Below are 16,188 nucleotides of genomic sequence, written 5' to 3'. Positions count from 1 at the left end.
CTACAGGGATCTGTCCATTTAAAGACCAGAATTCTTCTAGATTTGCAGAAAGTTTTTCATCAAGATCTGCAACTCAATTCAGTTCATTTTAGCAATGCATTAAATAATCTCTGAATACATAGCATTGGAAGTGGAGCCTGAGCAAGTCAGAAGTCAAAGTACATACCCAAAAATCTGAGAAACTTCAAGTTACTAATAATTCTGACCTACAACAAAGCTAAAAACACTTGTGATCAAGTAATTCCACTGAAAAATATAAAAATTCAGCCTAGTTGCATGGAAGCAATACTAAGCTACTTTTAGAAAAGCATCATAAGGGCCAACAAGATACATTATGCTACACAACATTTGTAGGAAGTCAGATTATTGTAGTAACTTCTCAAAGTCACACAAATACAAATTATATTTTAGCAGTTCCAAGGAAAAGCTCAAAAGATATTGACAGTCATTCTGCTGAGCAGCACACAATGTATTTGTTATGTAAATGTAATTATGTATTTTACATAGACACACATCATCTCCAAGATTAAGTTCACACAAACTATGAAGTTCATGTAGTTTATTTACATACTTATGATTTTACTGGCCAAGGACAAAAAGTAGGATTTCTCAGTGGTACTGCACAATTTCAGTGGCAAAGTTGTGATCTCCAGTAGCTTTGTTGTGGGAAGCCCTTCCATTCTATTCCCTTCTCGCTTCCAGAACTGCATGGTGTTTGTAACGAATATCTTATAACCACAAGTTAATATACAATTATCACAGAATCACAGAACTGTAGGGGTTGGAAGGGACCTCCAGAGATCATCGAGTCCAACCCCCCTGCCAAAGCAGGTTCCCTACAGCAGGTCGCACAGGTCGGCATCCAGGCAGGTCTTGAACATCTCCAGAGAAGGAGACTCCACCACCTCCCTGGGCAGCCTGTTCCAGTGCTCCGTCACCTCACTGTAAAGAAGTTCTTGCGCATGTTTGTGCGGAACTTCCTATGCTGCAGTCCTTTATTATTAAAGGAAAATGGAAAAGCATGTCAAGGAACACAATCTAAGCTAGGAATAACGCTACATCTTTTTTTTACTTCCATTTTTTGTGTGGCAGTCAGAAACACGAATGACAAAGGAAGGCCAAGGCTGTTTGGGGCTGCTCCTTAGCCAAGCTAAGTGCTGTATATCCTGCTCTGGTACAGACAATCACAAGCACAGATACCTCAAGGACAAAGTCAGTTCCAAGAGAAGGTAGGAAATGCAGACTCTATTCTCAGGCTTAAAACTGCTTGTATGACCTTAAATCTGATCCTATCATGCCTCATACTGGCAAGACTTGGACTAATGAAAGCGAAGAAGTTGCATTAAGCAAGCCACAATGCAAAAGAATAAAGCTCATTTGCACAGCATTCTTTCACACTTTCCATCTCCCCAGACTACACATTATTATAACACTATAATAATAATATAATATAATAATATAAAACTACATAATACAAACATTACACTTCAGAAAATTTTTGCTTACCTGCCCAAGTTCCTCATTAAGATTTGAGGTTCTGGCCATTGCAGGTGTGTCAGTTTCAGGATAATACATATCCATGTCCTGAAATGAGAGCAAAATTAGATGTATACTAGGCAAGTTGAACACTAAAGTCTCCAATCTTTTTGTATCTTATAAGAATTGCTCTATCTTTACTGGAAGTTCAAGGGTTAATGCATACTAACACAAGGAATTTATCTCTTCTACTTGCTGATATTCAGCTCAAGAGGTGTGAATTTTTCCAGTACATAACTGAAGAAATACACAGTTTGAAGCAGAACTTGCCTGAATAAAAGTATAACCATTTTGTAGCATAAGGCACCACCAACTCATGTCTTTTGAGAAATATCATAAATATCATGACTCATACCAAAGTGGATCTGAATGCCAACCTCAAGACTTAAAAGAAAAAGACACCAAAAAAACAACCAAGAAACAACCCCTCCCAAAAAAACTTAACACCTCACCCAAACAAGTCTAGTCTTTCTGTCTGCTGTGGCTGAGAAAAGCTATAGGTTATCATGAGTAATTCAGCTTAAAGACTTCCCTCATCCTCAAAACCTAAAATACATGAAAGCAATTATTTATACAGAAGAGATCCCTACAACAAAATCTTTTCATTTTTTTTGTGGAACACAGCACTAACACAAAATAAATCCTCTGAATTTTGTCCTGCTCTCAAAACCAGAAATCCTGGTAAAGATATCAGGTTTTTTACACCATCTTGCAAAAGTGATTGCAATACATCAACTGCTGTTACTTACCCAATTTATAAAGAGAGCTTGGGTGAATTTGACAACTTCTAACGTCACCAAAAGACTGATTGGAATAAGGTTGTTGTACAAGATAATAAATGTCAGCAGATTGTACCCGAAGTTGACAGATAGCATTTCTGTGGACGGAAAAACACAAGACAATCATGCAGAAGGCAGAAATCTGAGTGGCACAGAATAGGGACAGCCAACTTTCTGTACTTGACCTGATCATCTTTAGTAGCACTAAAACAAATAGTGTGTTAGCTTAGCGTAAGGGTCTTTTTAATATTGATTTGAATATTACATATATAAAAACACCCACAGAACACATGCCTGACGATAGAGCACACTATGCCAGGTGAAGCATAAAATCGTTGAGGCTGTGTATTAGAGATAAGAACACTTTCTGAGAATATTTTGCTGAACAGATGGCGAGATGTGTGATGTTCCACACTGTAACCCAAAATTAGACATTTATCTAATGTGTCAAATACTCCAATTAAGAGCCACCAATATCACTCATAACATAGCTTTACCCTTCAGAAACTATCCTGTATGTCTCAGTGGAATTAAAAACAAAGAATAAAATTTGTTCTAAAAGCTGCCAGCATTGGCAGACTTGAGAAGTCCTTCATTCTAAAGAAATATGAGCAAGCAAGATGACACAGACATCCGGAGAACAAACTAATTGAATCCTGCTTAGGCAGAAGTGCTGTTAGTAACAGAGCCAATGTTGGGCAAGTCGCCCAAATAGCACAACTGCTCTTAAAGGGAAGGAAAAGCATTTATGAACAGCAGACAGAAAAGAAATGGTTCAGGAAAGACATAGGATAACAGCTCCTCTCTTCTCCATGGCGCTGACCACATCCTCTCTACAGTAGACATAGTCTCCATGTTTGCATTTTGCACTGTTATTGAATTTTAGGAGGCATTTTGAACAGCAGAGCCCAGTACAATGGGGTCACAGCCCATAACTTAATTAACCTGAGATGAAGGCAGAGCAGCAAACTACGAGGAGATAGAAGCCAAAAAGCTGCCGTTTGGACTCAGTCACCTCCAAGTGTGAACATGCGAGTTTCATACCCCTTATCAGTAAACATGAAGAATGAAAGCACACTTCACTGGAAAAAAAAGCTTTTTCTAATACAACCTTTACAGAAATTAGACATTTAATGAAAATTCCAGATCAAGCCTGACAAAAGTATTTCCCATGTATAATAATTGCAGAGGTGATGGAAATTGTGTGTTCATTTCCAGGAAAGCACCTATAGAAACTACTTTCTCATCCTTGTTTATTACAGGTTGCACCTGTTCCATGTTAGTTCAAGCTCACGAGTTTGTTTCACTCATCTTTCCTTCCTGCCATCTGAAGGCATGAATTTAAACTTCCTCATTAAAAACCAAGGTTGAGGGTACAAAATATAATTTGAGAAATGCCAGTATTGCTACTGGAAGACAACACTGCAACTACCACAAATTGAAGTCAAGCCTGAGGCACTTCCTGCTCTTCCTACAAAAGCTTTTTTCCCTTTTTTTTTTTAATCATAATTGTGCTTTGTTGTAGAAGGGCTGAAGATACCTTTTGCCATCTGTCTGTACCATCACGAGCAGAAAGACAATTTGCAGTGACAATCATTTTCAGACCTGCATCTCAAAATGTTTTCAACAGTACACTTAATAATCAGACAACATAACCCCCAAAACAGAAGTCTAATGAGCAATGATGCATTTCATTCCTAAGTGTTTGCATAAGATTCATTTTTTATATCTGAACTAATAAATTCAAAGAGTACAGATGAAACCAAAAAACCCCTTTAAGCATACTAACCAATCAGTTTTCTCATTACAAATGACAGACATCAGAAGCCAAAGCAACTCAAACGTCACCAAAATCACAAGCACCAAAATCACAAGAGTTAGCATGCACTCCAGTTCTCCACAAAAGATCAGCATGTAGAAAAACAGGGGAAAAAATGCATCAAGACAAATCCTTTTCTTCCAAATAGAAGCAAAAAGCTGAAGTCAGTCCCATCAAGCCAGATACCTTCTATCTTACAGTCATGTACAATCAATTTATGATACATACAGCAACAATACACGTTCTACTCCAAAAAAAATTCTGTGGAAATCCAGATGCATACAGTCTCCACAGAGGTGAACATCAAGTGTGAGCAACAAACACCACTCTTGCCTCTTTTCTGTTTGTTTCCTGCTCCCTAAGTGGAAGCCCAGTGATATTTACCTAACCTTTAAAACATTTTATTAACAGCAGCCTCACTGGCCAATTAACTTAAGCCAGCCTATATGCAAAAACAAACAAACAAAAAAAACCAACCAACCCAAAAACAAAACAAAAGAATCAAAAGTTAGTAGCAAGCATTGTTTCTTATGTTTCTTTCTTCATCCATTTCTTACTTTGTCAATTCATTTGGCAGAGTTAAGACCCTGGATGTCTATACAGTCTGACACATCCCAACACACAGCCAGTATACTCACTGTTAGAGCCAAGGTACCACACGACTTCGCCATGTGTTCTGTTCCATAATAAGGCACCTACAGAACTCACAAGGGCCATCACCAGGAGAATACAGAACAAAACCAGGATCTGCATGTTGGTTACTTTCTCCACATTTGATCTCTTCAGAGGTGCTTTGGTTGAATTCTGAACAGCAACAGAAGCAATCAGGTAATGGCTTATACCAATAGTTGCAGAAGCAAATTCATTCTTTATTTTTAAGTCAGTTATAGAACTTAATACTTCAGCTCTATGTAGATCAATTTTGTATACAAAGACAAGAAAGGTCAGAATAGTAGCCAGGGCTCCATACAACAGCTAAACTGACAAAATATTGGAGGAAGAGAAACATGCAGTACTAAAGATCTCATAGATTCTCCTAGCTGCCCATTGCTCCCAATGGCCATCAGCAAAGGTGAGCAGAAAAAGCACTCCAAACTCACTGCCACTAAGACAAAGAAAAAACTTAGTCTTAACCTGTCTATGTTCAAGTGTTAAAACAGTAGGCAGCCATTATCATTTCTTCAGCTGCTAAAGCTCAGTTTTAAATGAGCCAATAGACAATCTAAAAAATAGAATATAATTAATTTTGGTTGCATATCAAGTATTTTAGATATACACCTCCATTAGTTTTTGTACATATACAATTTTAAGTACAGTAGTATCCTTGTTCTCCTCATGCTTCTACTTAAACAGCTATAATGAATCAAACCATTTCATGAACTCCAATATGAAAGACAAGTAGAATGCAGAAAAAGAACACACTCCAAATCTTTAAAAACTTACTTGCATGAGTTTCGTATCAAATCCTGTATACACAACAATACCCAACACCCATTGAGTGTTTCTCAGTTGTGCACCTCTTAGCAAGATCTGGTCTGGACCAACTGGAACTGGGCTGCAAAGCAAGAAGCAAGCAAGCATCTCTCAATTCTCAATAACAATTTAGGAAAATAGTTCTCCTTTCAGCTTTAGCTTCCTCCCAGCTCAAGAAAGAAGGGGAAGCATTTTCCCTTATCAACTTATATTGTCCACCATCATATAATTATACATACAATACACAGGTTTCACTCCTCTGTTGAAAGCCTAATCTATGCTAAGCAGAGCAGGAAGAAGTTGATTCTAGGGAGCTCCTCTAGTTTCCCAGCACTTGAGAACCCGTGGCAGCTCTCTGCTTCACTTTGGCTAATAAATTCTCTTTCATATCCAAGACAAGGAAGCATCACACTGCAAACAGACCGTCCACTCAAAGCATGCTATAACTGTATACATGTCATTAAAGAAGCATTTTGGAAGAGATGCATTACCCATGTGATTTTTCAAGTAATATGCAAGTGATCTTTTACTCTTCGCGCATCTGTCACTATTCTGCTTAGTCACTCAAGTAGTACAGTTTTGGTGCAAGGAAACCTGTACAGTAAGATGAAACCTGTATACTACTGCTGACGCTTCAGGTTCTATTATTTATAGTCCTAAAATCTATTTTCTCAGAATTTCTTTCCTTTCAAGAGTTGCAACGCATCCAAGTCATACTGACAGAAACTCCAGATTCTGGAATCATTTTCAATATGGAACTGAGCTTGCTTCAGCTTTAGCTCCTGTCAGAAGATAAAGTTTTCCAGTATCCTCTGCACATCTCCTGTTGCAAGACAATCCTAAAAATAAAACCATTTCCTTTGCTCCTCCCGAAGTGTCACTTTAGGTAAAGAACAACTATGATTTCAAAGAAGCCATGTCTCCCCTAGCAAACAGAAGACTCCACAGAAAGGCAAACCTACTCCATCTAAAAACAGATATACGATCAGTGTTGCAGAAGAAAAGCCTGCAGAAAGCATTTATCATAACCAAAGGAGTCTACGACTGTTATCAAGCTGATACCTTTGACCATCTAAGCGTAAGGTTCCAGTGAAGTCATAGAGATGACGGTTTGGTCCTTCACATTCTATCCTTCCAGATACTTTCATCAATTCTTCTTTTGACTGGAGACTAGCAGTTTGAGACAACCCCTGCAGAGACCAAACCAAAGGAGATTCTTGTCAAAAACTGTTAGAAGGCAAGAAGATAGGAAAAGTTACTTTCTTCTAATATTTCATAATTAAAAATTTGCTTGAATGTTTTGTTGTTCTTCCTCATTTTGTGTTTTTATTTTCAGATGAGTATTCCCTAACTTTCCTGCAATATTTAATTATTACAGGCACATGTGAGGCTGCTTATGGAGATTGCCTTACATCCCTCCTACGCAGAAAGCCTAAACAATCTCTCTGACCAAGAGAATCACATAAAATTCATATCCATAAACCATTAAGTTGCACATGTGCAGGATGAAGTAGGAAACAAAGAGCCTAAAGAGGCCTGGCTTTTCTCTCAAAGTACAGCTCTGCTGATGTATTGCTGCTGTTAAATGTAGTCACCCTTAAGTGTAGACTCTTATAGGTCAGTACATGCATTATGCTCTGACTGAACTCAAGGTTAATTTTCAATCCAACATGAAGCTGTAATCTAACATATTGCCACTCCACCTCAAGGATTGCACACACAATATTCCATTGCTTTTCAACTCTGAATGCCTCCACTTGGTTAAGAGTGATCCCATTTTAGTTTCTTTTGCCAGATTGACCACAGTACTGCAAGCCAGAACAAATCTTTAAGAGAAGTTCCCCCCCGATCAGTTGGTTTTTGTTTGTTTTTAATACTGCCTTTTAAGCATGTGTCCAGAAGCAAATAAAATTCGACAGGAAAGTGTGATCTGATCTACTGGGCTCTCAGAACAGGAAGCCATACTTTCACAAGTGTATAGCTTTTAAAATGCATATATATATATATATATTTAAATAGCATATATATATATATATATATATATATAAATATTTTATATTTATATATATAAATATTATATATATATATATATATATATATATATATATATATAAATATTTTATACATGTAGGCATCATTTTGAAATACTGATATAATCAAACTCATTTTTTGTAACTCTCTCGGAAAGAAGGCAAGGATTCTCAACTGTTTCTAAGCACCATGATGAATTGGATTTTGCCAGCAAAACTAGAAATATCTGACCAAACTCCATTTTATACCACAAACAGGGAACAAATTAACTGAAGCATAATGAAAAGCTCCTTTGAGCACTCCAGAGGGAGAAGTAACAGAGTGGTGTATGTGACAGCAGAGACTGTAGCTGTGACCACAAGCACAAGCACTTTTCATGTTTTTAATAATAAAACCAGCACTTGAGTACTTGAATCCTGCTTATTCTTTGGAAGCACAGTGTACCAACACAGCTTCTTGATAAAGTTCTTTTTACTAAAATACTAAGAAATGTTTGGGTTTCCCAGTATTAGCAAAAAGTTGTTTGATAAAAATTCATCCATCAATGGGCACAAGTTGCTTAGATTTTCACCTCCACAGTTTGAGGACTAGTGATGTTACTTCACTTTTAGTACAGAGGATTTTAGATATTTTAGATACCTCCCCTAAAATAAAGAAAAGTTAAAAGAAAAAAATTTCACTCAAAAAAAAAAAAAAAAAAGTTTTTGTTTTCAAGAAGTGCTTTTACAGAAAAACTCCACCTTTAGGCAAAAATTTATCATCGTTTAGGGAAAACAAGAGGCACAAATAGATGAAAAAGATGAAAATAGATGAAAATTCACCACTGCTGGAAAGTCTATTATTCCAAAAGCTATTCCAACAAATCCCACTTATCATTTTTTAGTTTTTAATTATAGTTCTGTATCTTCCAAATATAAATGCAAGACCTACAATTATTCCTCAATACAAACCATATGCCAGAAAAACCATGCCAGACTTGTCCCACCCACAACGTCATATACATTTAAGAGTGACACCTCAACATCTTCTCAATATTAGTGCTACGCTCAATTCAGCAAGGCAGAGTCAAAACCTATTTCAAGTGTTTCACACGAGTCAGGTTAAAGTTAATGCTATCATAACTGGCAGGAAAATTGGTCGAAGCACCCCCTGGACCTCAAGCAAAATACTATCAAAGTCTGCTGGATTTACCTTTGCAAACTTATAACCTCCCTGTTTCCTTCAGATTAGCTCCTTAGACTTGTACACAAACCATTGCTTGGGTTCCTATCTGTTGAATAAAAAGGCTTACTGTAACCTGGAAAGAGATGCATATTTTGTTTATTTGTCTTGTTTTTAAACAGCACTAGAACTGCTGTCATACAGCCCACAGTCTGCTTAGTAGATAGCACTACACATGTAGAGGAAAAATATGGCAAAATTCAGTTTGTTTTACCTGTCGTATTTTAAGATTCGTCTCCCCATCAAGATTAGCTGTTTCAATATAGCACATGGCTTGAGGTTCGCTGTAAGGAATATGACAAGATTTTAGATACTGAAAACAAGTTTCTTTTTATCCACTACATTTGCGTTAAGTTGTCCACAATACATCTTCAATAAACTGAAGAGAAAAATCACATAGGTGGTCCACAACAACGAAAGAACCAGTTGAAAGTACATATGCCTGAATGCTCTCATGCAAAACTATCCAAAAAGACAGGACTAAGTCAGGTTAATAAGAATTAATTTAGATTCCTGAATTTGATATTTTACATTGTAGTCCACAAAAATCACCTGAGGTTGCAAGAGCTGTGCATAGATGAAGTAGCAAACAGTGTAAGAGGATGCACATAGAAGAAGAGAGCAGTGCTCTCTGCTACTGACTTTGTGAACCATGCATACTAATGTCGTGATCCACAGGACCAACTTGTATGCCCAGAAGTTATTCAACTGAATCTGAAAACACTGCTAAACACAAAGTGCTCCCCACTTTGTAAGGAATCAGGGTTTGACGAGACTGAAACTGAGGGCTGTGATTTGCATCTTCTAGAGTTGCTTTTGCCTTTACCTAAAAGGGCAAAAATTCTTCCTTGTATGTGCAAGCATTTTCAATTAGTGAAGGCCTTTCCTATATCTAAATGGAACAGTGTGCATAAACACCTGCAATAAGGAAACATAGTTCTATCAGAGATTACTTCCTGACATGCTGCTTAAGATTTAAAAGCTCTATATGGCACCACCAAAACTGTTTTCATCACTGGCTTCTCAGGCTGTTAGGGAACATCAGTTTCCCCTCTGGACCTAAATAACATACGTCTCCAGTCAATCACTTTTCTTACTCTTGAGATGTTGCTATTTGCTTTCCAAAATAAACAATTACTTAAACTGCAAATGTACTTAATCAGCAGGAGTCAGTAACAAATGCTGTTTAGGAAAAGCTTTGTTACAAAACAGACACATATATAACAGTAAGAAGATATTTCTCTCCATTAATTATTTCTTCAAGAAGAAAGGTGCAGCATTTGTTCTTTCTCTCCTCCTGTGTGGGCAAACTGAGTCCAAACTCAATAAAGTCACACTGTATTTTCAATCCAACTCCAATTTTACTTGTTAGAAATACTTTGCCCACTACAGCTGAGGTTGTTAACTCAGGGAGAACTCTTAAAACTCTTAAAATGCAGTTCCTTGTAAATGTACATTTTCACAGCAATGTAAAAATGTTTCCATACAAAGCTGTGTTTGGATTCAAATTACTTTTTATTTTTCCTCCATGAAAACTTATTCTGTATGCAAACTTCATTTTATGTCACCTTTCTCCTATGAGGCAAAGCAAGAAGGAGATAAACAATTGCTTATTTCAACTCTGACAATCAGTTCAGACAAAAATATTAACACATTAACACAAAGCAAAAAATCCCACTCATTCAGAGCATGCAAAGCCTTCTGGTGAACTGAGGACACTTAGTCATTCAGAAAATTATGGAAATAATACCAATTGTACAGCATTCACTATGGCAGTTCTGCTACTTATTTCAAGCAAAGTTTCTCCTAAAATTCAAATACTTTGGCTCTAATTCTTCAGTTACATGATTAGCAGTGACAGCAGGTTAGTAGAATAATAGATCAAAAAGCTGACCCATGCAAGTTAAGGCATAAATCAGAAAGATTTTTGGTTGTTTTTTAGTATAGTATGATAAGAAGTTCAAGCAGAACAAGTATTTCTCAACACCAAAACAGAAAGTTACTGAGAGTAGCCTAACTAACTGCATGTGAAGGTTGAAAACTGTTTATTGTAAAAAATAGTGTTGTTTCAAAAATGAATTGTAAACCATGGAATGAAGGTGCCTCTATCCTTGATCACATAACATAGTTTGAAGAGATTGAGCTTCCCATTTCTGAGTACCAGTGAAATACTTCTATGAACTACCAGCCTTCATTTTCCACTGTATCATAAAAGTTGTGCTGTCTCCCACAAGGGAAAAGGAATGGTATTCAGTTTACTGCTGCTGCCATACTAGAGATAATTCAACACAGGTTTGTGTTCAATAACCTAAAGGCAACGAGCATACAAACAAAGCCCAAAACCTATGCTGCAGGCTAGCAACTTAAAAGCCATTTGGGCTAGCCTTCTGAAATTACTGTTTGAAAAGCTTTAGAAGAAATCTTTGAGTGGCAGGAAAATATGCTGGAAGTTCAGCGGAATTATATGGAAGAAAACTTAAGCTTCCTTGATTAAATGAAGGGGGTCCACAAAAAGCCAAGAAACAAATGGCTGCATCAAGCTTGTGCAACACATCTTCCATCTTCAAAACCTAGTGACAAACTTTGTATACTACAAACACACAATACTACCAAAGTCTTAAAGAAGCCTTCTTTTTTATGAACTATCAGCAATGCTAAAAAAAAAAATCACTGCCTGGTAAAGCAAGCTTTAACATTGCTGAAATCTTATTTTAAGATGTGGAGAAAATGTAGTGTCATCTGATGTCTGTTTTTATTAATAGAAAATACAGAGTTTAGAGTCCTCTGCACCTCAGTTCATCAGACACTTCCACACCCAAACAGGATACCTGGAAGATATAATGATCATGTCTGCTGGAAGATGTTGCCCATTGGTGACCTTCACAATATCGCCTACTGCTACCTGTTGAATCAGGGGCAGGGGTGCAGTAGCATGGAAGAGAAAAACAAACAGTTTGCTTGTCTGCAATGTTAGTTTGTTATTGTTCTTCACCCAACAGAACATAATCATGCACAAAACAACTACAGACAGTGCTACTGAAAGTCAGAGTACTTTTCACTGCAAGATTATAGATCTAGTATCAAAGCTTCCTGTTTCTTGAAGGCAAAATAAGCTATATATATACACACATACATACATATATATTTGTCTGTACAGAATACATAATAGGAAAGTATGAACTTGTGCAGCAACTTTTAGTAGAAGTGATTTTCTTCTATATATTCAGCTGTTACCCGTATCTGACTTATTTTTTTTTCATTTAAGTACAGTCTAATCTAACCTACAGAAAGATCTTCCCCAGTTAAAAAGTACCTTTGATACTTGAAGAAGATCAAATTCCATAAGAGTGAGTTTTTTAAATTTTTTTCTCCATATTACTTACCCACTCAGGCATCATTACCTTTCCTTAACACTATATAGATGCACTGCTTCTAACAGTCACTAACAAGAAGATTTGTCTCTACAGATGGACAGCAATCAACCAGTTCTTTTCTGACCCACAGTAACTTGAGATTCGCAAAGTCATAACTTCTGGAGTACTGAAGACCTGAGAGTTTCCAGCAGCTGTTACAGGAATTGCATATACTCTGTCCTTCTACAAAACTCCATGCAACTCTCTCAAGACAGTGAGCCAGAACTGCCTAACGTATATCAGTTCTGAGCATCCCATGTACTGCTTACAGCCCAAAACGTACTTCAAATAATTGAACATACAAATTTATTACAAATGAAACAGATGGCATGATTGAACAGGCAGATTCATTAGCCTTATTTGGATCCCACTGAAAACAAATTCCCTTGCTTTGTAAGCTCAAGTATCAGAAATCTGTCTTAAAGTAAATACATTGATAGCACTGTTATTCCCTAACAACACATGCAAGCATAGACAATATGCAAATGCAAGATACAGACCAATTGAAGAACTATCTGAGAAGACAACGGGTATAAGAAAAAAAATAGATTCCAGGCTCAGCTTCAAATCTTATATTTGAGTTCATTGTCTTCACTTCAAACAGGATGTGGAACAGCATAAATAACCATAACCAAGAGGCCTCAGAATCCCCAGAGATCTTTACTTTCTGCTGTAATCTAACACTTTAGCAGGATTGCATTTAGGTCTCCTGAGGTAAGTCTCATTTCTCTGAGTTTACAGAAGACTGTAGCTCACCTTCATCTATTAGTTAACAGAACTCATTTTGTCTTTAAGAGGAGTTAACAGCCAAAATTACATCACTGCATGCTGAGGGACTTTAGAAAGTTCTATAAATAAATCTCAGCTTGTCCCAGAAGTTTCAATACAACCTGCGTTCAAGTGTGCTGAAGGTGGCAGCAGGTCTTGTGTTCCTTACTTAAATAAAAAATTAGCCTCAAAACATGAGAACTTTTTAGCACAGGGACAAAAATACGTAAGAGAAGTAGAGTGTTGCAGTGAAAGTGACTTTTCTAGACATGGACTGAAAAGAAAATACTATTTATACACCACAATATATTAACTGTCAAGCAAGAATACAACAGTTTTGCAACATTTGGTTGAAACATAGTACTAAGAAATAAAGATCAGCATCTAGAGGTTTTGCTCAGGGCAATTTTCACCATTACAGCAGAAAGGACCCCTCCCACCTTAAGTCACAGGGCACCCATAGGACATATTAACTCTAGGCCTCCCTCTTTGTTCAAGCAAGAAAAACTCTTGAACAATTTCTCCACTCTCTACCCCATCCCTAATTATATTTACCTCTTTCCACACAATGTCCTGCCACATCCCATTTCTTAGAACTGAAAAGAAAATGTAAACTTAGATCAGAATAAATACGCAAGAACCAGACAAATTTTGAAACAATTATCAGCACAGAACATGGTCTGTTCCCTACATCCAATGTAATCTCCACACACTGGCTCCAAGCCTAACACACTTCAGCTCTTAGCGTAGTTGCACATGCTCACTTGAACAACTTTCAGTTGGGTTTCTTCCAAAGGCAATTTAATTCATATATACCAAACTCACTCTGTAAACCAAGTTAACATACTCTATGGGAAACTGAAAACAGGAAACATGTTTTGAAGCCACACAATAAAGATCAAAAGCTAAACAGAGATAAATACAAAGTCTATATGTATGTTAATGAAGCAAGCATCTGGTCACTACAGGTGGAATTCAGAACATAGTTAAGCAGACAGTGGATGTCTGCTTGAGGGTAAGCACAACTGCTCTCTATTCTGATGACATGGCCTAGACCTCACTCAGCTGTATGAGGAGTGAGGAGTCTAGGTATCTAAAAGCACATACAGAACCTAAGTTTAAAATGCCTTAATTCCACTCTGAACATAAATAAGCTTTTCATACTTATAATGCATTTTTTCACTCTTATGACACTCTCATAAATGTGCCTTTCTAACCTTTCTCTTAAAAAAAAATGATGACAGTATATTCTGAAAACTGTATTTAGAATACAGAAGCAAAAAATACAAGTTGAACTACACCAAAACAATTGCTTTTCAATTGCTATGTTCCAGTTAGATCCATAAGAGTATCTTGTGTTCTTTAGGCTATCTCTCCACAATTACTATGATAAGCTTCCTCTTAAGTGTTTGTTAGTGCATGTTCTCTATCCATAAATGGATGAGACTGAACTGCCTACATGACCTTGGAAAGAGCAGCCTCTAATGTTATCTATAGAAAGTTCTGTTGTACTACAGCTAGACAACTGCAGGTTTCTGAGGATTAATAATTGCACCTGCAACATCTTCTCAAACTTGCAGGAAAAAAATACCTTAAAGAACTGATAAAGCAAAGCTTTCTTTGATGTTCATTAATATACAACCTCAATGACCAACGTAACCGCTCAAGCACTAAGGAAAAACACACTGAAAATATTCCTGCATATATTTTGCATGTTAACTGAAGCATGGATCTAGCATGTTGTTTTGATCCTCATGTTCCACTAAGTGTTTCTTTAGCTTTTTGACACTTAAACTACATATAGAATCATAGCAACAGAATCATTTATGCTGGAAAAGCTTCTTAAGATCACCTATAAGTTTCACCTATAGAGCTCCACCATGGAATGTCTGAGAACACCAAGATCCAGTGATTGCAGAGTGGCTGTGGGGTAGCAATCAATAAATCCTTACTATTTTCTGCACAACTTTTCAGTTAAGGGAAAAGAAAATGAAAATGATGTCTTGAGGTAATCAGTGTCAAGCAGTTTCAATACATTAGGGGTAAACATAGGCATTTATGGGAAGTCTGTTATTCTTTTCTTTTGCTGACACCTCAAAGAAAGCACATCCACAGAATACCCAGAGTTCTTCCTATATTTTAAGGGCAGCACATGCATACATATATATATATATATATATCCTTTGATACAAGTTTTATAGCCTTGGTGGATTTTGAACAGTCAAGGAAGTATTCTGGAGGAGGAGAAAACTGCTCTGTTTTCACGGAGGAGCTGAGATCTGTGTGACTTCAAACTCTGAAATTAAATCAGCTTTTAAATTCTAAAAGCTTACCCCTAACCTCTCACCCCAGGCATCACACAATCAGCATCAAACATTTTGTAAGGTGCAGTCCTGACACACCAGTAACTTCTGACTCCAAAAAGACATGTACTTGCCACAATAATGACAGTTTCAGTAACACAAGTCTATATAATAAAAAAAAGTACTCTTGTATTCACTATTTGCACTTCAAATATTTAAGATTCTTTATTCTTACCTACTGCTTTCTTTTTGTTCACTGCACTGTCTGCCTTATGTCTTTTCTGCAAGAAAAATATTTTTCATTACAGCTCATTTCAGGGAGGATTCCAAACACATTAAAGCTAGAAACATGACATGCCACAAGAAGATACATTGGGTCTTTCTTGCCTGTATGTTTTGAAAAAAGCCACACTGATCACCTAAATCTAAATGGTTTACAAACAAAATAATACAACTTTAAAGCACCACTCTCCATGCTGGCAATCAGACACAAACATGGATCAACAGCAGAAAACTCAAGTATCCAAAATTGTTTTTTGAAAGGAAAACAAAGGGAACAGAAAGCAATAGTATATTTAGATGACAGTTGGAGTATACATGTTATACGTACTGTGTGTTTAAAATGTTTTCTAAGTTAAATTATTAATCAGAACCTTGCAAAGTATAAACACGTTGTCATTATAAACAGTATCCAGAATTTCTTTTGGTCTGCCCTGAAGATAATTTTACACTTTTAATGATTTTGATCTCCTAGACCTACTAAAAAGGCTACATATATGTCAGGACTCTACAGTTCCTGTTCTAGCCAGGCTTTCCTAATGAAAGCACCAGCAGATAAACTTGAT

At 36.8% G+C, this 16,188-nt stretch overlaps 1 protein-coding gene across 8 annotated transcripts in view; it reads right to left on the bottom strand.

Moving 5' to 3' along the window:
• The window catches only part of ATP8A2 (ATPase phospholipid transporting 8A2), a 322,239-nt gene that overhangs the window by 256,583 nt on the left and 49,468 nt on the right, over positions 1-16,188 (bottom strand). For 7 of the 8 annotated variants that reach the window (XM_048933647.1, XM_048933645.1, XM_048933650.1 and 4 more), the window contains 9 exons: positions 15,579-15,624; positions 13,596-13,636; positions 11,688-11,761; positions 9,074-9,143; positions 6,670-6,797; positions 5,578-5,689; positions 4,773-4,938; positions 2,286-2,413; positions 1,507-1,584 (listed from right to left, as the gene is read on the bottom strand). In XM_048933647.1, coding sequence (XP_048789604.1) covers positions 1,507-1,584; positions 2,286-2,413; positions 4,773-4,938; positions 5,578-5,689; positions 6,670-6,797; positions 9,074-9,143; positions 11,688-11,761; positions 13,596-13,636; positions 15,579-15,624 — 843 coding nt within the window. The remainder of the gene's footprint in view (positions 1-1,506; positions 1,585-2,285; positions 2,414-4,772; positions 4,939-5,577; positions 5,690-6,669; positions 6,798-9,073; positions 9,144-11,687; positions 11,762-13,595; positions 13,637-15,578; positions 15,625-16,188) is intronic. The other variant, XM_048933652.1, reaches the window with a different exon arrangement.

The sequence above is a fragment of the Lagopus muta genome, chromosome 1 (genome assembly GCF_023343835.1).
Source record: "Lagopus muta isolate bLagMut1 chromosome 1, bLagMut1 primary, whole genome shotgun sequence".
NCBI classification, from domain to species: Eukaryota; Metazoa; Chordata; class Aves; order Galliformes; family Phasianidae; genus Lagopus; species Lagopus muta.
This window is presented reverse-complemented; position numbering and strand designations above follow the sequence as displayed.